The sequence below is a fragment of the Oculina patagonica genome, chromosome 12 (assembly GCF_052425735.1).
Source record: "Oculina patagonica isolate OP01 chromosome 12, crgOcupat, whole genome shotgun sequence".
Taxonomy (NCBI): Eukaryota; Metazoa; Cnidaria; class Anthozoa; order Scleractinia; family Oculinidae; genus Oculina; species Oculina patagonica.
Window position 1 is genome coordinate 16746997 of NC_135769.1, and position 22806 is coordinate 16769802.

Sequence of the window (22806 nt, forward strand, 5' to 3'; positions counted from 1 at the left end):
AATATTTTTCCCCAACCAATCAGAATCAAACCAATCGGCATTTTCCTGCGCTTGGCGCCGGCTGCACTTTTCCCGCGCTTGGCGCCGGTTGCATGTTTTTGCTTCGAGTTCTGATTGGTTCATTCTGTTAGAGTGGTTTTCACCCAAGTATCGAAAGTTATTCACATTTGCTTTTGTTTTGCATTACTATGCTTAGTGGCTAGTTCAATCGTCTCGCGCCACTTCCTCATCCAGTCAGAAGTAAAGCCCAAAACCAATCGTGACTCGCTCACACGCGTTTTCCCACGCTTCGCGCCGGCTACTTGTATTTGCTTCGAGTTTTGATTGGTTCACTGGATTGCCTTTGTCTTTTTTGATTGGCCAGAGAGATTACTTTGGTTTTGGTTTTACGACACTCAAATGAAAACCGCTCTATCTGCGTTTGTTGTTGTTAATGACGACGACACCGTTTAGCGAACATATTTATTACGGATTGCGAAACAAGATCAACAACAACAACTAACAATAACAACAACAAAGTTTATTTGAAGTGTAAAATTACAAGGAAATGTTGAAACAAGCTGTTTTTTAAGCCTACAACACTTTCACTTAGCTACATCTAAAGGGTTATTAGACCGTTTTGAAGAGCCTTGTCTATGCTATGAAAAGACCACTTCAGCGTCTTTTTCTCAGGGTAATAGGAGGACGGAAGATCATTATCATTGAGTATAGCAGGAAGAAAACTAACAAATTTAAAGTTAAATTGGAGAACAAGTACCTTTTTTTCGGCCGAAATCACGCTTCGAGAGAGAACTCATTCTCGGAGACCCAGGTGCAGTAAGTGGGGGCGACGGGCAGCTATGGGGAGGACGGTATTTTCGAGCGAAAGTTCACAACAAGAGCGTCCCGATAAGCTGCCCGTCGCCCCCACAATAACTGCCCCTGGGTCTCCGAGGATGGAGAGAACTGAGCCCTCCACTTTTTTTAGGATGGTTGCTTGGTAACATGACGTATGCTTATAAAACACGATGACGTACAACGTTCGGTCAACCGCATGCCCGGACAGACAGAGAACCTTGGAACGAGGTCGTTTTTCGGCAGGCTTTTGACTGCGTGTGCAATTTTACTAAACAACGCTATTCCTCGAGAGTGTTGAGGAAGATTCGCCGAGACCGGTTCTTGTTCGCCAGAATGAGCAGATAATCTGCATCTCATTTACTACTACTTGAAAAAAAAGAAACTGCAAAATATTAACCGTAAACCAAGTACGTCTCCCTACTTTCTAACGATTTTTTTTCGTTTTGCGAGACCCTCCCGCCAATTAGCAAGAAGTTTTCCTCTAACCTTATAAGTAATTGAATTGGATTTGCAAAAAGGCATACATATCGCTCCGGCTGGACTGCACGAGCTGATGTTAAGCGTGATTTCTAAAAGCTTACACGCGCACTTAGACAACAACATTGGCTAGATTGGACTGAGAACAGTACTCGACAAAAGACTGGAACCTAGCAGGTAGTAAGGATGACTAAAGATGGACACGATGAAAGATGGCTTACAGTTAGCACAAAGTTGAAGCTTAAAACCTCAGTCCTAGCTAGAAAAAGTAAAGGAATAAATTAAATCTTCCATTAGTCAAAGCGCTGTTAACAAATTCTTTAAGACCTTGTGTAAACCTATTTAGCAAACACTATTTCCTTCGGCTGACCCAAAAATGGCTCAAGACTGAAATGTCAGTCGTTTAGGAAAGAAAAGACAACTGCTCAAGATTTTCTCTTTCAGTTCTTCCATCAAGTGTAACAACATATTATTCATCTATTACACTTCCCTGCACTAGTTATTTCTCTTGCTCGATGAAGAAATGTGATATCAATCGTTCAATTCTGTTAGACGCCAATGTCGGTTGAACAAAGTGCTACATGTTCCTTTGTATTTTGCTGTCATCTTACTTGATTAAAACTGGCTCAATCATCGAGCTCCACAGCACAACAACCTGCAAAGAAATAAGATTAAAATCATAACTGTCTCAATAAGCTCTCAGCTTCTCTCCCAATGACCGTGCGGTTTTGAGATATCCATCCTCGGAGAGGGCCCAGGGGCAGTTAGTGGGCGCGGGGGAAATTCTACACGGGCGAAAAAAAAAACTCGGCGAAGAAAAGTCAAGAACGAATTGACTTTTCTTCGTCGATTTTCTCCACTACCACCCCCCCCCCCCCCCCCACTAACTGCCCTGGGTCTCCGGGGATGTGAGATAGGAGACTAGAATAGAACAAAAAAATCTTCTGGTTCCGGCCGCTTTTTATCGACTGATCAGATCTTTCGGTCTCAACAACCGCATATATTGTAAATTCACTCGGTTGTTTCAAACATTGAAATTTTATCCAACGAGCTCCCGTGTTTTGCTGCGTGTATTTGCTCTAGTCATAGCGAAATGGCCTTTTTAACCTCCGGTTTGTGGAAAAATTCCCTATCCCCTTTTGAACGTGCAATTTTCGCGTCCTTTCAGTGATGTTTGTGCCCACATTCCCGCCCAAAATGGGCAAAATGGTGTTTATTAGAGACTATATATATAGGTTCATTGTACAGTCGAAGCTCTCGTAAGCGGCCCCTCGGGGCGCGAAAAATGTGTCGTTTGGGTGGCGCTTGGGGTTTTTTGGGGGGGCTGGGGGGGGGAGAAAAAGCGGGGGGGCCCAAAAGGGGGGGGGGGGGGGGAAAAAAAAAAAATTTTTTTTTTTGGGGGGTGTTTTTTTTTAATAAAATAAAGGGGTGTTTTTTTTTTTTTTTCGGGTCCCGGGGGGGAAAAAAAAAAAAAAAATAATTTTTTTTTTTCGCCGGGGGGGGTCCAAAAAAAAAAAAAAAAATATATTTTTTGTGTGTAAAAGGGTTGGGGTTTTATGCTCAAAACAAAATAAGTAAATATGGCATTATGATCTGAGAGAAATAAATTCAAGCTTGTGAGGACTGCAACAACGCCGGGAAAACACCCGGCGTCATATGTGGGTTGAGTTTGTTGTTGGTTCTTGTCCTTGCTCCGAGGGTTATCTCCACGTTCTCCGGTTTTCCTCCCTCCACAAAAACCAACACTTTTAAATTCCAATTCGATCAGGAACAGTGGATGAAGCGCCTCTCCGTGGAAATGCTACCTCAAATTCCCAATTATTTTATTTATTTGTACAACTTAAACCACAATAATCCGCACCTCAGAGTCTTCTTCTTCATTTTCCGCGTTTTCTTCACTTTCGTCATAAACCAACTCAAACTTCCCTGTCACATTTCCATCGCCTACATTAGGTAAAAGAAAAAAAATAACGAAAACTTTTTATTTATGCTGAGCTCTAAAGCTAATAATGCGTTTTGGGTGGTGCGCTTTCACCTATCGATCACGATACGATCGAAAATGCTCGTCTTTTTTTATTGAAATCGCATTCGTTTGAAAGTGCTTTCCAGAGAGGAGGCGTCTTTTGAATACAGAGGACCTTTCGTATTAGGGTTGTTGACGACGAAAACGCATCAACGGAAACGCATTGGTGTGGATGGCGCCTGAAAGACTAGTCCAAAAACACGTGCAAAGGGCTTTAACCAATCAGAACAAACAGGCCGTTTAGTCAACCAATCAGGAGCAGAACAAAACCAATCGCGACTGTCTACGCGCGACTGCCCGCGATTTCCCGTGCTTGGCGCATCAGGTTGTATGTTTTTGCTTCGAGTTGCGCTGTTTGATTTATCAGTGAGACTATTTAGTTGACGACGTTACTTAATTTACTTTATAGTAAGGTGTCTTTGGCAGGGCAGTTAGTCGTGATGGGAAAAGTAAAAACGGGACAAAATCGACGTGACGAAAGTCCTCAACGCCTCTTACTCTGCAGTTTTTGAAAGCTGTCGCCACAAGTCACTGCCCCACTAACTGCCCCTGGATCTCCGAGAATGACATTGGCTGTGAGCCGAAGTAGAAAGCAGCCGCCTTCTTCATGAGCTATCATAAAGCACAGCAAAGACAAACACAGTAAAACACAGACTTAAAAGAAAGACGAACGAGAGGGACAGCGACCCGGGACCGCCACCGGACTGGAGGAGGGCCGGGACGGGCCCAGAACTCTACTTATTATACCGAGCAAAATTTACCATCTTATTATTTACTACAACAAGACTTTGTTTTGACAGCCAATCAAAACCCGTACTATTCAAAAACAAAACCGAATGTACCTTGCGACTTTTTCATAGACTCCTTTGTGAGTTCTATCTTTATAGCTCCACTGCTTGGGTCAAAATTAAGAACAGTTCCCTCCTGTAAAGCAAAAGAAAATACGAATTAGGAGGGGGGCGGGACATTTACTGCAATAGTGAATTTAAAAAAATTAAGGGAAATAAGGTGGGTTTCTTTTGAATCTTATGAAATCGAGACCAAAATCACTTTGACCAATCACAACGAGTGAAGACAACACAATTAACCAATGAGAACTCAAAGGAAAAACGTACAACCGCGTCAAGCGCGGGAAAACGTACATACGCCGATTGCTGTAGTTTTAGCTCTGCCCCTGACTGGTTAAAGTACAGCGTGTAACCAGTTTGAGAGCTCAGCAACGGAAAGCCAAAGCAAACAGATAAAAACTTTTAACAGTCGATCAAAAACCGCAATAAATGCAATAACGCGATAAAGCGGTTTTCACTTGAGTGTCGAAAGTAATAAGCATTTGCTCTGGTTTTGCATTACTACCGTCGCTTGCATCTAAGCGTGAACACTCGCCGCCGAAACATGATCTAATTGGCTGAATTGGGTATTAAACGTTGAAGTTTGGCAGACCGTAACGGCAACTTTCGCCCTAAAAGTTAAACAGATTCTGGTTTCAGAATGGCGGAAAGCTTGTATATGAAGACTTCTTCCATAAAAATTTATCCTGATCTGTGTCAATATACATTTGCAGGTTCACTTGAATCACTTCCGGTGTAAAATTTCGTCTCCACTCAAGTGTTTTTATGTTTCGGCGGCAAGTGTTCACGCTTAGATGCAAGCGACGGTACGCTTAGTTATTAAAGTTATTGGTTTAAAAATCTCGCGCCACTTTCTTAGCCAATCAGAACTAAAGCCAAAAAACTCACACACGTTTTCCCGCGCTTCGTGCCTGCTACATGTATTTGCTTCGAGTTTTGATTGGTTCACTGGATTGCCTTTGTCCCTTGTGATTGGCCAGAGTAATTACTTTGCTTTTGGTTTTACGACACTCAATTGAAAACCGCTCTATATAATGTAACATACCTTGTAATTTGAGACTTCAGGTGTGTAGGAAGCCGACAGCTCAAGTACCTGTCGATAAAGAATTGCGAGCAAAAAAATAAAAGTAGAATCAAGCGAGAACTAAAGCGAATAGCAACAGCTTTACATGTTTCCATGTTTTAGGCGACGCATAAAACTATGTTCTTCCCCCTCCCCATCTCAACATATTGCACAGACAATCGTTATCCATGAGGGGTTCAACGTTGGATTTTATCGTCCTTGGGCAAGTCAAGTGTTCCAACTACTTTAAATTTGCCCATGGATGCAAAACACTGACCTTGTAGGCTATCTTATCGTTACTTCTGGGAGGTCCATGAAGTGGAGTACAAGCGCTGTAATCACGTTTGGCTGGTTCCTGCAAACAAAAAACGAAAAATTCACTAGTTTTTACACTTACATGTACAAGTAACATGCTGCTTGGTGAGCTCAGTTTTTAGAGTTCCAGTGCGTAGAGAGAGACATGCACACATGCCACTATGTCAGGTATGTCATGTTACTTAAAATATGATAACAACTTCTATGACAAAGACTGTGTGCTTTGTCAACTCTTGAACACAGGATGTCAACCACAACAATGGTTACCAAGGGTTATCAGGAGTTTTTCTCATGGCATTCATGGGAAAGTGATCAGGGGCTATTATCAAGCTGTGAGAAGCCCTGGACACCAGAAGTGACTGGTTTCCAGTCTGATGCAGTGCCTTCGATGAGGACTCTATGGCGTCTATTTGTGAGATAATCTTTGATCCAGGCTAATAAGGGATTTCGTAAGCCAAGCATTTCGAGTTTATACATAAGTTTCTCATGTGGGAGCCGGTCAAAAGCTTTTGCCATGTCCAGGTATATGACATCTGTTTGGCCACCTAAGTCAAGTGTTTTCGCCAATGAATGTACATATAGAACAAGTTGGGTGACACAAAATTTTTGTTTTCTGAAAGCATGTTGATCGGGGTGTAGAACTGAAGGTCTTTGAAATGACTGTAAATGTGGGTATGGACACATCTTTCAAGTCCTTTTGACATGATGGACAAGAGTGAGATACCTCAATAATTGGCAACTACATCTTTTTGACCTGACTTGAAAACAGGAGTAAGATTTGAGTCCTTCCATTTCTCTGGAAAAACACCACTTGTTGCTGTGTATTAAAGGAGAAAAAGAAACAATCCACCGTATGAAAAAAGATGGCGGCTGTATGTTTTACCACCATACCTCGTGAACCTAACAGCCAATAGGGTACAAAGACAGCCACGATTCTGTGTAATTCGTCCTTGTAGTAACGTCATTGTTCATGAACGGTTTGAAGTTTTCAGAGATTTCTGTGCGTGTTTATGGGCATTTTTAGCATTTTCGCCCACTAGGAATTATAGGTCAATGTACCAGTCGCCACCTTTTTCAGTACGGTGTATTATACATAAAATAATCACAAACATTCTCTATTACCTTAAGTTCGCTAACAGGGTTCTTCGATCTTGTCTGATGGTTTTGCTTACTTGCCACTGTACTTGATGATGATTGTGTACTATTCAAGTCATCTGTGTTATCCTTCACAGAACAAACTTTACTTTGATCTTCATCGGTCTCTTCCTCAGACTCCTCTGAATCAAATCTGATGTGGCTGGTGGAAAGACTAGAGTCTGTAAGTGTAAACAAGGTGAAAGTCAGCAAAAAATACAGAAACTATGATGTGGATTCGCATGATAAAGTGAAAACACGGTATTGGCAGCAACTTACAGTCAACTCTCTCTTAATGGACACCGCTATAAGACGGATATCTCCATAAGACGGACACCTGGTGTTGTTCCCATCCTTACGGTTTTTCAGTCATTTTACTGTAACTAAACTCCCTATAAGACAGCCCCCTCTCAAGGATGGACAGTTGCAGCCACTCCTGGAGGTTTCCATTTTAGAGAGAGTTTTACAGAAGCTCTAGATAATACAAAGTAAGGCACCTCCAGTTCACATAATAGTTATAATTACGACCCACTAAAAGTTCATGATAATTAGTCCCTGGATGTGTTGCTACAGTAAAAACCCGCATATAAGAACCTAGATTTTTCCAAATTAGCCTAAATAGGTTCTTATAGAAATGGTATTCAAAGGGATTTTAGGCTACTTACAGTAGGTTCTAAAATAGCTTCTTATTTTGATAGGGACACTAGCGATCAGCACAGAAAACTACTACAGGGCATATGTGGTATGGAATATATTGCTGTATTAAGTAGTTTTCTAGAATACAGTTTAGATGATAACGATACAGTAAATTTATCTTTCCAAAGTATATTAGCATACATGTCTAGACTAAAACATTTTTTCTGTATTTTCATCGGTGCCTTCATTTTTGTAAAATAAGAACCTACTGAAAATTTTAGACTAAATAGGTTCTTATGAAAAGGGGATTTAAAATGAAAATTCTAGCCTAACAGGTTCTTAAATTTTAAGGGTTTTGCCATAGCAGGTTACCCGCCAACCCAACCCAAAGCAGTTTGTCAGCTTTCCCAAACAATTTGCCAGTGCACATTTATACTGCTGGTGGGTGGGGGAGGGCAATGGTTAAGTAAAGTGTCTTATCACAAGAACGCAGCACTAGAACCCTTATAAGCATTCAAACTAGATCACTTCATCCAGAGTCCAGTGCAGTAACCATAAGGTCACTGTCTCTCCTACATTCTGCTCCTAAATAACTGCTGTGTTATTTTAAGATAACAGAGAGTAGGGTCATACTCTTTTGAGCTTTTAAAATTCCATGACTTTCCATGACTTTTTAAAGTTTTCCATGACCTAAATTTGACCATTTTTCTTGGAAATTTCCACAAATTATCTTGATTTTGGGTACGTTTTTTACTCTTTTCTTCACAAAAAATACCTGCCTAATTTATTTTGTCAGTAAGTCTCTTGGTTGCTTCAGGATATATGTACACTGGGAGAATTATATTGTTCACATTTTATCATAGCAATGAGTCAATAAATTGTTTTACCTGGTCTCTTATTTTGTCTTCTACTAGTACTTTGTTGAGCTTGCTTTTGTTTTAAGGGAGTGGTCTTTTCAGTGAAACTACTCATGGTTGATTGATTGACAGATGTCTCACTTGTATTCTCTGTTTGTATCCTCCTAAGTGCCACAGGTGATGACAATGATGATGGTGATGACAACAGCATTGGTTGCAATAACAATGATGAAGTTTTCTTTCTGTTCTCAAGTTTTCCTTCGTCTTTCTTATTTTTACCAGAGGAACTTGACAGCAAGGGTGATAATGATGACGAGGATGAAGACAACCTGGCATCCTTTGTTATTGCATTCTTGGACTTGCCATTACCACTGGATAAATTTGAAAACGAGTCAGTATCACTAGATGACTTAGATGATGATGATGATGCCCTGACTGCACCATTTCCTTTGCTATTTACCACGGGAAACCAAAGGGATTTCGTAAGTTCCCCCAGTCCTATCCTTAGAATCACTGGAAAATTAGATGATGATGATGGTGACGATGCCCTGACTGCACCATTCTCTTTGCTACTACTATGTGAGAACAAAGACAATTTCGAGGTTCCCACAGTTTCATCTTTGCTCTCTTTTCCATTTGGTAATTTAACAGATTTTGATCCTATTGAAGTTTTATACTGAACCTCCTTCCCTAACCTTTCACTGTTATGCAATGGAGATTTACTGGTGTAATTAATCAACGCTGGACTGGTCACAGGAGATAATGTACCATTTACCTTGGAGTGCGAATTTGATGGTCCTGATTCATCTGTTGACATTGACGATGACTCCGTAGAGCTAGAACTCTCAGAGGAAGAACTGTCACTATCTACAGCTTTTTTGCCTGTAACAAGATCTTTACCATTGGCACTGGTCTTACTCGTTTTTGAATTTGTTTTCAAAGGCTCTGATGTACTTTTTCTTTTACCACTATCTGTTTTAGATGATAATCTCTGAGATGGGTTAATGGGCTTGTGTTCTGTTTTGGATTTTCCTTTTGAAGGTTTGCTTGATTTGCTCAGCTGAGCATTAACAGTACTTGTTGATGGTAATGCCAATGTTTTTGTGGATTTTCTCTTCTCTTGTACCAATAGTGAACTGTCATCACTTGCTGCTACTGCACGTACACTTGATTTGTGTTTCTTGCGAACTGCTTTTTCCATCTTTGGTTCCTTCACTGGGTTTTTACTGCCTTGAGAAGAGCCTTTTTCCTTTTTGACCTTTTTGCTATTCTTTTTGGTAGTATTGCCATCTTGAGTTTCTTTCTCTGGTAGCTTTTTCCTTTTCTTCTTTGTTTCACTGAAAACCTCTTCATTATCATCATCCTGCTTCCGTTTTGATTTGTTACTGAAAGACAGACAAATAAAAACATAAACTCATGGGAAATGAAAACCATATCCTCTTGGAGCTCTTAAAACATTGAATGAAAAGGGATCTTAACCATCTTATGGTAGTGTTCCTCCAAGGATTTTTGACAATAGAAAAAATGTTTGGCAAAGCAAGGGGGGAATTTGGATTTGTATAATTTGGAAGTTCAGTTGAGACTTGATCCAAATTTTGAATAAAAAATATGTAAGTGTCCTGCGCAGCATTAATTGAAGTGAACACACCATATGTGAGAAACACTATTTCCACTTTTTACTACTGATAAAGGCAGCACTGCTGAAATGTTAAGTTTTACATTGAACTTTACAGCGTTGAACATAACAGTATCCAATGTGTCTTAAGTTTGAATGCTCAAGGAGTAGTGCCTTACTCCATGCAATATACATGATTAGTGAGACTGTGCAGACAGGTTCTGTTCTAGTTGGCACTTTCCTTTCTAGACTCTCTAACAATAATACCAACATAAGGAAAGACATTAACTCTGAGGGGGCCAAATGCAAGTAAAAAGTAAAGTCTGGCCCATATGACTGGAGCTTAACCAGGTTTCAGTAGCATGAAGCGACTAGGAGTATTTTCACTCCTCCCAGATGGGATGCTAGCCCATCACAAAGTTACCCCCAGCATTAAATTCGCCGGTACCCATTTATTTATACACCTGAGTGGAGAGAGACACTAAGAGAGTAAAGTGTCTTACCCAAGCATACAATGCTTGCTTGATCTGGAGTCCAGCAGGGCTGTCATTAAGGGCCGTAACCCGTAACACCTGTTACGGCTGAGCTCACTCAGTGTTATGGGTGAAAATGTTGATTTGTGTTACTTTACACTTGCATTCAGAACCAAATGCTACGGGTGATAACTTCAATGTTACGGCGTACATAAAAACTTAATGACAGCCCTGGTCCAGCACGCTAACCATTAAGCCACTGTGTCCCCAAATGCAATTAAGAAATAAGGGACAGACGATTATTTTTTGAGAAGGGGGAGGGGGGAGGGTTGGGCAATTTCCAAGAAAATTCCTGTACAGAAAAAACGGCTGAAATCGAGCAAGGGAAGCCATGGTATGAAAATACAGAAATCTTTTTAAAAAAATCTTACACAACCTGAAGGAGAAATCTTGCCCAGAAAAATTGCCCAATCCCCAACCCTCAAAAAAAATAATGGTCCATCCCTTAGAAAACAGAGATTTCTTGACCATTTACTTATGGCCGTGATTTATGTACATGCAAGGGCCAGTTTAAATGAAGAAGAATTGTCCCTGCTAGCCATCCCTTACAAAGCATAATATGAGAAACATTGTCTCTGCAACCCAAAAGGAATTGTCTTAAATGGCAAGCCCTAAATTTTATTTCTTTTTTTATTCTCTACAATAATTGATCAATGTGTAATACAAAACAGTGGAAGCAGAGACTCGATGTGAAATCTAAACAGGAACAACAGATATGAACATACCTTTGATCTGGCAAGTGTCTGTCTTCTTTCTTGCTTTTAGCTTTTTTCTTTGTAGCTAGATATAAAAGGAAAACAATTTCCATTTAGATATCACATTGCTTGTAAATATTCAGGGATTTCAAAACAAGCCGGTGACTACCAGAGTTTCACTGGCTACTTGATTATTTGTTGCCAAGATTGCAAACGTCACCAGTTCATTTCTGTTACCTTGGTCATCACTTTCCTCATCCTGCTTGATTGTTGCTTGTTTCATCTCCACTCTAGAAAAATATAATAATAACACGAATAATAATGTCTGTCATTTGTACAAATCTATCAAATAGAACTTTGTTCACTTACTTAAGGTGGCTGAATACAGTTTTTACGTGGCTCAAAGGCGCGCACTACGATTTCCTGCTTGACGTCACGCTAGCAACTCTAAACAGAAATGAAAAAGTGTCCCATCTGTTTTACCGCGCTTTGCCAAATTTGTATACAAAAGAAAACTTCAAAATACTTTCAGATAGGTCACTCTTGAAACCTGGGATGGAAAACAATACGACAAAAAAGGTGGATAAACAACCGACAGAGAAGTTCTAATCAGCTGTCTAATTCTGTCTTTTATAATCGCTTGCGACGCATGGCGTCATATGCTCGCACGCACAATTTGATTCGCTTCGGAGGTCGTAAAAGCCACACTTTGATCCAGATTTTCTCGAAAACCTACCGTACAACCTATTATGAAACTTTCACAATTATTAAAATTTAAGGGGTGAACCACGTCCACGGCCAAAATTTTGAAAAAAATCTGTAAGACAGATTTAAAAATCGGCAAAATATCACATTTTCCTATTTTGCGAAAAATCTGTCCTACAGATTTTTATATTATCTTGCATGAATGATAAATCAAAGCCAATTTCTTATTTCTGAAATTTTGAGGTAGGGTCGTATGGGTAGATTTTGAGAAAAATGCCGTTTAAACTACAAGTGCCAGTCCCCTCTTAAGCACTCGGCCGTTCATTTAAGCTGTTTATTAGCATTTCTATTTTCCAAATATCACATTAGATGGTTTTAGGATGTAACAAACAGTAATGAGAGAAAGACAAAACTTTTCTGGAGATTGTACAAGAGAGTTAAAGGTTGGACTGATTTGCCTTCTCAGAACTGTATTAAGCCACCTTAAGACAATCTGATCAACAGCCTGTCTGTGTGTTACTATAAAGGAACAAATCAAATAAATCAGTCAATTTCTGCCAGGACCTGAATAGGCCAAGCATTTTTTATAGCACAACTTACATGTAAGTAAAGCACACGCTCTGATTGGATGCGCATCGTTGTCTATCTACCATATCATGGGCTATTGCATAAAATTTTTGTTTCCGGCCTGTTGAGGAACGGTGGAATTCTTCAGGGGCAAGGGCAAAAATCTGTGGATTTCCTCAGGGGCAAGATAAAAATATAAAGGAATTTTTCAGGGGGAATGGGTGAAAAGTTGTGGAATTCTTAGGGCTAAGAATGCATTTCTAATGGAATTCTTGAGGGTTTAGCACATTTTCATAGAATTTTATTGGGGGTTAAGGCATTTTCAGTGGATTTCTTTAGAGGTGTAGACGTTTAAACAGATTTCTTTAGGGGTAAGAATGAAAGACCTGTCCTCAACAGGGGGGGGGGGGGGGGTGCGGATATTAAATGCAATAGCCATATCCAATGCATGCATGCTCAAGGAATAATTGTTAAGTATGTTTTCTTCTAAATGCTAATACCACCATAAATACTGCATTTTATAATATAGCAAGGAAAGGAAAATACACACCTTATGTTATCATTATTTTGAATAATCTCTATCTTCTCTTGTGAAGGCAGTAGGTAGTCATCCAGAAACAAATCGACTGAGCTGCAATTCTTGGAAACCGCTTTGAATCTCTTCTTAATCAAATACTCTAAATCAGCAATCGTGTTACATGTTGAATTATCCACAAGAAACCAACAGTTTTTGACCTCTGAAAAGGGCAAAGGACCCTGAAAATTAAGACGGATTCGAACGAAAGACATCTTCACAAATGAACAAGTTTTTCCACAGCTTCGACCGCCATTATTTTTATATCGTCTACCGCTGACCAAAATCACATCCACTTTTATATCAAGCCTCGTGATTGGTTTATTTTACCCGCGAAAATAAAACAGCCAATAGCTGCAGCGCTTAGAATCACTATTCTTCAGTGTCCGGAAGAGATGAGCAGCAGAGTTCCATCTTTACGTCTTGTGGCTTGTTTATTGAACATTTCCGAAGCACGAAACAAAGCCATAGTGGAATCTGTGGCTAATGCAGCACTCAATTTCCCTTCAAAGTCAAAAAACCTAAAATGTTCCTCAACGGTTCTAAATATTTTCTCAGATTATGATTACAACAGATCAGTGATCACCATTGCTGCCCCAGTGGAAAACATAGAGGAGAGTGTCTTCCGGGCCTGTCAAGTTGCTTACCATGAAATAGACTTGGGGAAACATACCGGGGGGCATCCCAGACTGGGATCTGTGGACCTCGTCCCTATCCATACCATAAGTACCAGTGTGTCTCTCGCAGAATGTGGTGACATAGCCTTAAACTTTGGAAAACGCCTTGTTAACAGCATAAAAGGCACCTCTGTGTTCTTGTTTGGTCACGCTGATCAGCCCCTAGTGAGAGGATTGGTTGAACGACGCAAAGCAGTCAACTGGTACCATGGTCAACATGGTATGGATTTCAGTAGGGTAGGGTGGGATCTTGGCACCCCTCCCTCCCAGAGGTTTGGCTGTACAGGGGTTGGTGCTATTCCATATGTAACTAACTGTAACATCACTATTGACAGTCAAGATTTGGATCTTGGAAGGGAAATTGCCAAGGCGATTCGTGCATCAACACCTGGTGGCCTAGCTGGTGTGCAATCAATGGCATTCAAACATGAAGGAAGAGTCGAAATTGCTTGTAATGTTGAAGCTTCAAAGGTAGGTCTTACCCATAAGAGTGGGGTACAAAAAACTTAAGAAATCAAGACATCCTCATTTGGGATCCACTTCCCTGTTTGAATTCAAATTTTTTTATCCTGCTGCAGACCCTAGAAGAGATACTAAATGAAACATTTAAAAAAAAACCAACAATAGCTATTCATTTAATTTGTGCGCCTTCATTAATTAAGAAACCTACTTATCATCTCAAATACCCTGTTAAAGGAACTCACAATCCACAGATGCTCCATACCCTGTCTAAAGGATGTCCCTGTTTAGGCCAAGAAAGGGAGAACCCCACCCTACACCCTCCTTCCCCTCCCCTCCCCCACTGTTCAAGATATGGAAACTGGAAAAGCCAGTGAAAGTAACTCTATCAGTGCAACAAAATGATGTATATTTAAATTGCAGGAATTTTCAAGTGAGGGACATTTTCAATACACAAGTCCAGAAGAGATAGAAACTAGGGTGGGAGAGTTGGCAGCAAGAAAGGACGTCAAACTTCGTGGAAGAAAGCTGGTGGGATTTACACCAGATGAAGCTTACAGAAGAGCTGTAAATGCTTTGTGTGAGGGAAATGCCACTGCTTGGAAACATTCGTATGAATATAGAATGTGAGAATATAGAATGCCTACATTGTTGCACGCAATGCTGCAAGTGCTGGAGGATTTCTGCCAAGCCTTTGATGAGGCTACTGTCTAATTTTTGGTTGGAGGGAAAGAAGAAGATCAAATTTTAGGGTTTCAACTATATTGTCAAGTGAATGAATGAATAAAATAGTTTATTATAGTGTCGGTGAGGTATTTAGTTTTTTTTTTAAAAAAAAAACTAATTGGGGACAGTAGCTTCATTTCAAATTCTATTTACAAAGTTAAATCTTGTGGTTGGTAAAATGAATAGGTTTTGGTTTGGTGAAAATCCTTGTAAATTATTTCCATGATGGTGGTCATGACAATGATTACTGTGGCAAGTGATGGCAGGAAAACTAATGAAATAACAATGGTCAATGTATTTTTTTTTTTAATTTTAATAATAATGGTCAATCTATGGTGTCGATAACTGATGTTTTCTTGATAAATCATAGTGTTAGTGGTGATTATTGTAACAATGGTGCACTGAAATTCCTTTTGATCTTATCACCATGGTTAGCATTCTATTTCAAGTTGTGGATACTCAGAGTCCTGGATAACAGCATCTTTTGAGGAAGTGCATGCAGTGAGAAGGTTTAGTGACATTAAAAATAACTACATCAGAATCTATTCACATTGAAATGATTTTTTTAATAATAATTATAATAATAATAATAAATTATTTGAATTTATATAGCCCTATATCTGAAAAATCCATAGTGCTTAAAACAAGTTAAAATATTAAAAAAATATTGCTACAGCTTTATCAACATAAAGAAATAAAATTCTGCTCAGTTGTAATAAGAGTTTTAAGAATTTGACTGCTACATCATGTGATGTGTATTTATTTACATGCCTATTGCATACTCCTCCCATACCCACCTAGATAACTTGCACTAGTATTCGGACCTAGCATATCTATTCTCCTTCACTGATCTAACTCTAAGTTGACCCATCCCACAGTGAAGCATATACTTCATTTCAATTTTGAAAATATATATCAAATGCTTGACAAAATTAATACTGGGCTTAGAGACAAAATCCCAGACAGTGGGGGGAGGGGGAGGGAGTGACAGGGGGGTCTGACCCTCCTGCCTCCCGTGTCTTTACTCCCACATCCTGTCCTTTTCTTTAGCTGTTCTCTCCTCTTTGTCCCATATCTATTGCAAAATATAACAGTGTTGCAAAATTTTACTTGTTTCTCATGTGGTTCCTGCCACCTTAGGAATCCCTTTTCTTGTCCTCCCTTTTCCAGCTTCCAGCCCCCCTGTCCCCCTCCAGCAGATAATTTCAAAGTGAGCTTGGAAGTTCCAAATGTTTTCTCATATGTCAATTTTTCTCACCCAAGAGACTAAATAAAAAAAAAGTTGAACAGAAAAGACTCCATCCGAGTACGGGATCCCACCGCTCTGTTGCACCTCACCCCACCCCTGCGGTCCACTTCCCGTGATCCAAAACGAGGCTTTCTGAATACAACAAGTCTGCACGTGTGCTCGCAAGTTGACAGATCAGAGAAAGAAAATTATACGATGGAAGAGGCGAAAGAAATCGTGGAAAAAGTTGTTTTGAATGGAGAAATCAATTTAGAGCTATCTTCTTTAGACCTTGACACTCTACCTTGTGAAATTCTCTCTGAAACGCTTCGCCACGTCACCGCTCTAAACCTCGACTACAACGACTTGAAATTCTTGCCGAAGGAAATCTCCGTTTTGTGTTCATTGAAAGTGTTATCTGCTACAGGAAACCAACTGCAAGAGCTTCCAGATACAATGCAAGAACTTGGAAATTTGGAGTCACTACATTTAAATGAGAACAGCCTCCGCGAATTGCCCATGTTTTTGTCGAGGTTTCAGCATTTGAAAATTCTGGACGCCATAGGTAATGAAATCGAGTCCTGGGGCGAGGGACTCGGGGAATCGCTGTTGGAATTACGGTTAGACGAGAATAATTTGAGCAAACTGCCCAGCTCTTTCAGCTGCATGAAGAATTTGAAGGTGCTGGAGTTGGGAGACAATAATATTACAAGCCTTCCAGAAGATGTGGGATTGTTGAGCAAACTCGAGATCTTCAACTTGAGCCATAACAAACTGTCACATTTGCCTGCATCTGTTGGGGAACTCCCCAGTTTAAAGATATTTGATCTGAGTGGCAACAACATTGAGAATTTACCAGAAAAGTTTCAATCTGCTGAAGTTATTGAAAATATCTTTGTTGACAAAAACTACCTAAAGGTGTTGCCATCTTGGTTTGGAAGTTTGTGTAGTATCGAGAATCTGGGGATTGCCGACAATCAGCTGTTGGGTAGCCCCCTGCCAGATTCCTTTGGAAATGTGGCTGGCAAGACATTGAAAAGTTTAGATCTTTCAGCAAATAACATTTCAAAGCTGCCAGATACTATGGGGGAACTGAAAAAGCTTGAAAAGTTGCAGCTTGGAAGCACAATTTGCGAACTTGAAAGGAGGGCATTCCAGAATGGAAACTGGCTTTTGACTTTGCCGAGTAGCTTTGGCTGGATGGTGAATCTACAAAAGTTGCATCTAGATGAGAATCAGCTTGTTGAGTTGCCAGAAAGCTTTGGCTCACTGGTAAATTTGGAATGGGTTGATTTTGGTCAAAATCGCTTGCAAAGTCTGCCTCCCTCTTTTTGTTCACTTGCCAGGCTGTGGTATCTTCAGCTGTCACAAAACTACTTGAAAACGCTTCCTGACAATTTTGGCAACCTCACAAGTCTCATAGAGCTGAGATTGAACAACAACTATCTCACTGAACTTCCTAGTTCATTTGCAAATTTGACCAACCTTCAGACCCTTGATTTGTTTCACAATGAGCTCTCAAAGATTCCTAAGGAACTCTTAAGTCTCAAAAATCTTCTGAGACTGGACTTGGATAAGAATAAGTTCAAATTAAAAGCTGCAAAAGTGCCAAAGTTGACAAAGCAGGTCAAATATCCGGAGAAAGATCCTAACCTTAAAGAAAACTGGCGTGGTAAGATGAGGGAGGATTATATTGAACCTGATGAGGTGAAGACAATTCAGATATTGAATGAGGTGGATGAAGACAGTGAAGATGACACTGACAAAGACGATGATGATTATGATGATGATGATGATGAGCAGGAGACAAGTTTTAGTGAAGCAGCATTGGAATTTGCCATGAAAAGGAGCTTGTCGATATGGAAGTCCCATGAAGGTAATTAACCACATCTACATGTAAGCATTTAGCAAATCTCATGTAAGAGTATGGTTGTTCTTTTTCCGGTTTCCCATTTTTTCCTTTATTCCAAAATTTTTTTTTTTTTTTTTTTTTGTTTTTTTTTTTTTTTTTTTTTTTTTTTTTTTGTTTTTTTTTTTTTTTGAAGCCTAATTTATTTTTTTTTTTTTTTTTTTTTTTAAAAATTTTTAATTTTTGAAAAAAAAATTTTTTTTAACACACCGCACCTTAGAATTTAAATAAATGTGTCTAGTGACATTTCAAGCAGTTATTTCGTTCTGTTCGGCCGTTTTTCAGTTGATTGATTGTTGGTTGTTGTTCAGAGACGTGCATTTTTTTAAATAAAATAGCTAAAGATCAAAGATAGCTTTAAGTTTTGTTTGCTGTCGTTTTGCATTTTATGTGAGACATAGGTAGAATGCACGCTGGTATGCAACAAATCAGGAATCTCTATTGTTCTTTCTCATTAGCATTTAACGTTAATGAGCAGAATTATCTGCACGTGCGTTAACTGTGCACGTGCGTTTTGAACCTCGGTACACTTCAAAGCCGTTTTCTGCCGAACAACTATGTGAAATGACGAAATTTTGCATATTTTTGATAAAGTCAGCCACGACGGCAAATTTTTGGTTTTCTCTATTTGGGGTTAAAGGCTCTCTTTGAATAGTCAGCGGAACTAGTTCTTAAAGCGATAAATAAGCAAAATACGTCTGGAAAGTTGTGAGATTCCCAAGTAAAATATAAATTCATTTTCCACCAGATGTTGTCATTGTCCTTGCCGTCGGTACAGGTATGCGAAATCTGTCTGCGGTCATCTTCAAAAACACCAATAAATTATTTTGACGTCAAAAACTCGTTCCATTCCTTCCATTTTAATGCGCGGTCATTTAAAAACGTTTTTGTGAAGCCTTCGGAAACTCTTTTATTTTTTGCTGTAATTCACGCTTTAAGGCTCAAAAAGCAAAATTTTTTCTTAATTTCACTCAATAATGGATAGTTTTATTGTTTGGTTGGTTAAAATGGCATTTTGAAATTTCTGTTCATTTGACTTTAAAGCTGATTTCTAGTCCGTATTGCGAGTTCGGGGTTTTTTTTTTTTTTTTTTTGATTTTTTGAAATTTTTTTTGTGGATTTTTTTTTTTTTTTTTTTTTTTTTTTTTTTGTTTTTGGTTGTTTTAAATTTTTTTTTTTTTTTTTTTTTTTTTTTGGGTTTTTGGGGTAAAAAAAAAAAAAAAGGTAATTTTTTGGGATTTTTTTTTTTTTTTTTTAATTTTTTTGGGGGGGGAAAAAAAAAAATTACCCCGCTATGCCGGACGGCGAGCTAGTACTTTAAAGTCCTAAGATTAAATATTGATTCTTTGAACTGATTGTTCTCATACATTGAATTCTGTTATACAAATTTATTATTCAACGCATTGTCATGATGCCCATATATGGTTAGGAAGCTAGCCGTCATCTGTACCTAACAGATATCCTGCGATATACGTAGGTTGCCAAGGATTGTTTGAACTCTTGCAAGTCTTCCATGCAAACTTTTTTGCAGGATAATTGTTAAGTATTGGTAGTTGTTAGATTTTGTGGATCTTGAATATTTAGTTTTATTAAAAAACAAGCCATGGTATATTGCAATTCTTAAACTTTAATTGGTTTACAGCTCATATACCATGGACCACGGATAGCTGATATATCGGATTCCCACTCTGCAATCATGTAAAGCAGTTGTAATTAGTTTTAGTTTTTTACTTGCGCTTAATTAACTGATGATTTTCCGTGTTAAAATAAAGTTTTACATTATATTACATTACATATAGTAGGTTTGCGGGTCAGCGAACACAGGTATATTTTCAACAGTAACTTTTTTTTTTAGGCCCAGAGGAAAGAGAAGTTAAAACCAGAGAACGAATTTCAGAGGAGTTCATTCCAAAGTCTTCAACAATGTGCCAACCTCAGAAAGGAGATACCCTCGTTGAACATTCTAAAAACATCTACAGTGAAATATTTGAAGATGCTGATGCTTTCCCTGCAAGTGAATCTAATGTTGGAAGTTTGACTGAGCTGAAAGATCAACCAGATACCACCAGAAATGTGGGAAACAAGGTTCCTTCTAATGGGGTTCCCTCAGAAGGGGCTCCCTCAGATGGACCTTCGTCAGATGGCCCTCAATCAAACAACCTGGACACCACAGAAGACTGGGATAAGGAAATACAAGATTCCTTGGCCTATAATTTAGTGCTGGAGACATTTAAAGAAAGGAGCTATAACAAAGTATATTTTCAGAACCAACTGCAAAACTTGCTCTACTCTTATCCTCCTGCTTCTCAAGCTTTCACCAAGACTGCAAACTATGTTTCAGCCATATATTCGTCCCCTGTGCCACCCCCATGTCATAATCAGCCGTCATGCCCAGCAGATACTGAGCAGTTTGATGATGCTGATGAGGATGGTTGTATGGAGTTCAAAGCTATTTGACTCTGGCACATTGTCGAAGGTAAGCTAATGTTAGAGAGTGGGGCTTGGAATTCACTTCCTTGCCCATGATGATGTTAATTTGCTAACTATAGTCAGCCTTCCACCAACTGAAACTCTTACTTACATGTATATACCGGTATGTTTTTTACTGTGCACTGCAATTTAAATCAACAACCACATCAGCTATCATGCTGCAATATTCATCATGTATTAATAAAAGCTTTATTATTATTATTATCATTATAAATCATCATTATCATCATCATCATTATTACCGGTATTATTATTATTATTATTATTATTATTATTATTATTATTAAAGACTTTTTGCTTGGTTATTAATGGTCTGATTCAAAATCAAAATTGCACTTTTGATAGCTGTCATCCTGAATTTTAAATCCATAGTTTTAATACTGTTGCTTGCATCTAAGCGTGAACACTTGCCGCCAAAACATGATCTTATTGGATATTTAAGGTGGCATGATTCAAACGTTAAAGTTTAGCAGACTGTAATGGCAACTTTCATACTCAAAGAATTCACCATAAATATTGAGAATGGACGAAACTTTACACTTATTTTTCAGAAGTCTCTTGGCACGAAAGAAGTCTCTTTGGCAAGAAAGTTGCCGTTACGGTCTGCCAAACCTCAACTTTTGATGAAAAAAATATGTACATTTAATAACCAATTAGATCATGTTTTGGCGGCAAGTGTTCATGCTTAGATGCAAGCAACGGTATTAGAGTTGCATGAATTGTTTTTTTGTTATTAATAAAATTAATAATGTAGTTTGTGCATACTGACCGTTATCATTATCAGGTCAAATAATATTAATTTTTATTGTTGTAAAAACTTTAACAAAGATCTTGCTTGTACCTGTGCTATTGTCATCAGTCCTCAATTATGTCATGGAATGCATAAGGTCACATACAAGTCATGCCATTTGTTTATTTAATTATTTGTTTGTTTATTTATTTGTTGGTTGTTGTATGTTTAACTTTTCAAATGATGCTTAATTATGAGCTTATTGAAATCTCCACAGATTTTAAGTCATCTTAAACTCAAGTTGAGGACCCAGTGAAGTGAACCAAGATTTGCTTGAAAGGTGTTAATGTGTAATTGGAAGAATAAATTCATCAGATGAAGGCATTGTTATTGCAAGATAAAGCAAGCAAAATTATAAGTCTGGGCATTTTTGAAGTGTTAGGTTAGGGAGATTAAAACACAAATTTGTCGTACTTGGCTTATGTGCAAGGCACTGAACATTACAGTGTATTCTCTGTAACCACAATATTGTTATGTCATCCTAAATTTTGTCATGTTGCAGTATGTTTTTGTTCTACAACTGAAATGTTATTTTTGTTATAACAAAATTTATCACTGTTGACAGCATTTCCTAATCAGTAATTAATTGATTATTATTAATATTGCCAATGTAACAATGTTTAATTCTTCATTAAAGAGTGTAGAAATCCTTGAAAATAATAATTATGTGATTGATTGTTTTTCAAAAATAAAGTTACAAAAATTTATGGCAATATTTACCTGGTAACCAAATATTTTTTTTTTGAGTTGTACAATAACATTGTTTTTTAAAAAGACTTAGTAGTAGCCTATTTAACAAAAACAAAATGCAAAACTTAATTTCAATAATTTTAATGGAGTGGTAATCGTCAGCTGAGGGTATAAAAACATGCATGAAAAGACTATATTGTTTGCTTCAAGAAAATTAGGGCAAGAGGTTAAAATTAATATAAGGGATTACAATTATTGGCAATTTTACAAGGCAGAAATCGGGAAATGACACTTCAAAGAACCGATATCTGGGAAAGAAAATCAAGTTGTTGTCTTCAAGAACATTAGAATATGCTGCATAAAGTACTGTTTATTATGGCTTGCATGTGCCAGTCACATGGCTATTTAACGATGTTTTGCACCCAAGGAAGGGGCCTTTTTTCTTTGTCTTAAGGAACTTTAAAAATATGGTTGGAATTGGAATAAACTGATAAAAACCGTCTGGATGGCAGGATCTGCCTCGTCCCAGGCGTCCTCCTCCTTGGTAGGCATGGTTCGCTTGGTGTTGTGGGACTGACGTACATGGTTCGCTTGGCGTTATGGGCCTGATGCGACCATCAACCCCCGTGCTCCTTGTTTTCCCGCCTTACCCCCATTGCCGTCCGGCCGACCAACGTCTGGAGACGAGGCAGTGGCAGCTGGATTATGCAGAACCCTATTGGGTACCATCTGTTCACACAAAACCTTTTTAATTTTTACCTGCATCATCCTACTACCACCTATTAAGCGGTCACTTTGCAAAGTCCCTATTTATTTGTCAGTAAACTGCTGCATTTGATACCTCTTCTTTTTCTTTTCTTTTTTTTTAATGCATATATTAATTACATAGGTACTACAGATAAATACATATTTACAACGGGCTATTTACTTACCACCTGTGTTAAGCGGCAGCGGCCAC

The 22806-nt window shown here is 38.6% G+C and overlaps 3 protein-coding genes across 3 annotated transcripts; 2 read left to right on the top strand and 1 right to left on the bottom strand.

Moving 5' to 3' along the window:
• Nucleotides 1-541: 541 nt before the first annotated feature.
• Nucleotides 542-13178, bottom strand: LOC144632404 (uncharacterized). Its single transcript, XM_078491051.1, has 10 exons — nt 12856-13178; nt 11271-11323; nt 11064-11118; nt 8221-9575; nt 6686-6879; nt 5526-5603; nt 5231-5278; nt 4180-4261; nt 3176-3258; nt 542-1969 (listed from the first exon to the last, which is right to left on the bottom strand). Exons 1-10 carry the CDS (start codon nt 13092-13094, stop codon nt 1922-1924), a joined length of 2235 nt encoding a protein of 744 aa, XP_078347177.1. The 5' UTR covers nt 13095-13178; the 3' UTR covers nt 542-1921.
• A 30-nt stretch (nt 13179-13208) lies between these two features.
• On the top strand, nt 13209-14821 carry LOC144632467 (uncharacterized). Its single transcript, XM_078491133.1, has 2 exons — nt 13209-14027; nt 14439-14821. Exons 1-2 carry the CDS (start codon nt 13275-13277, stop codon nt 14643-14645), a joined length of 960 nt encoding a protein of 319 aa, XP_078347259.1. The 5' UTR covers nt 13209-13274; the 3' UTR covers nt 14646-14821.
• A 1310-nt stretch (nt 14822-16131) lies between these two features.
• LOC144632037 (uncharacterized) lies at nt 16132-22363 on the top strand. The gene is made up of 3 exons (XM_078490644.1): nt 16132-17845; nt 19734-20354; nt 21376-22363. The coding sequence occupies exons 1-2, from the start codon at nt 16186-16188 to the stop codon at nt 20333-20335; spliced, it is 2262 nt and encodes a 753-aa protein (XP_078346770.1). The 5' UTR covers nt 16132-16185; the 3' UTR covers nt 20336-20354; nt 21376-22363.
• The last annotated feature ends 443 nt before the right edge of the window (nt 22364-22806 follow it).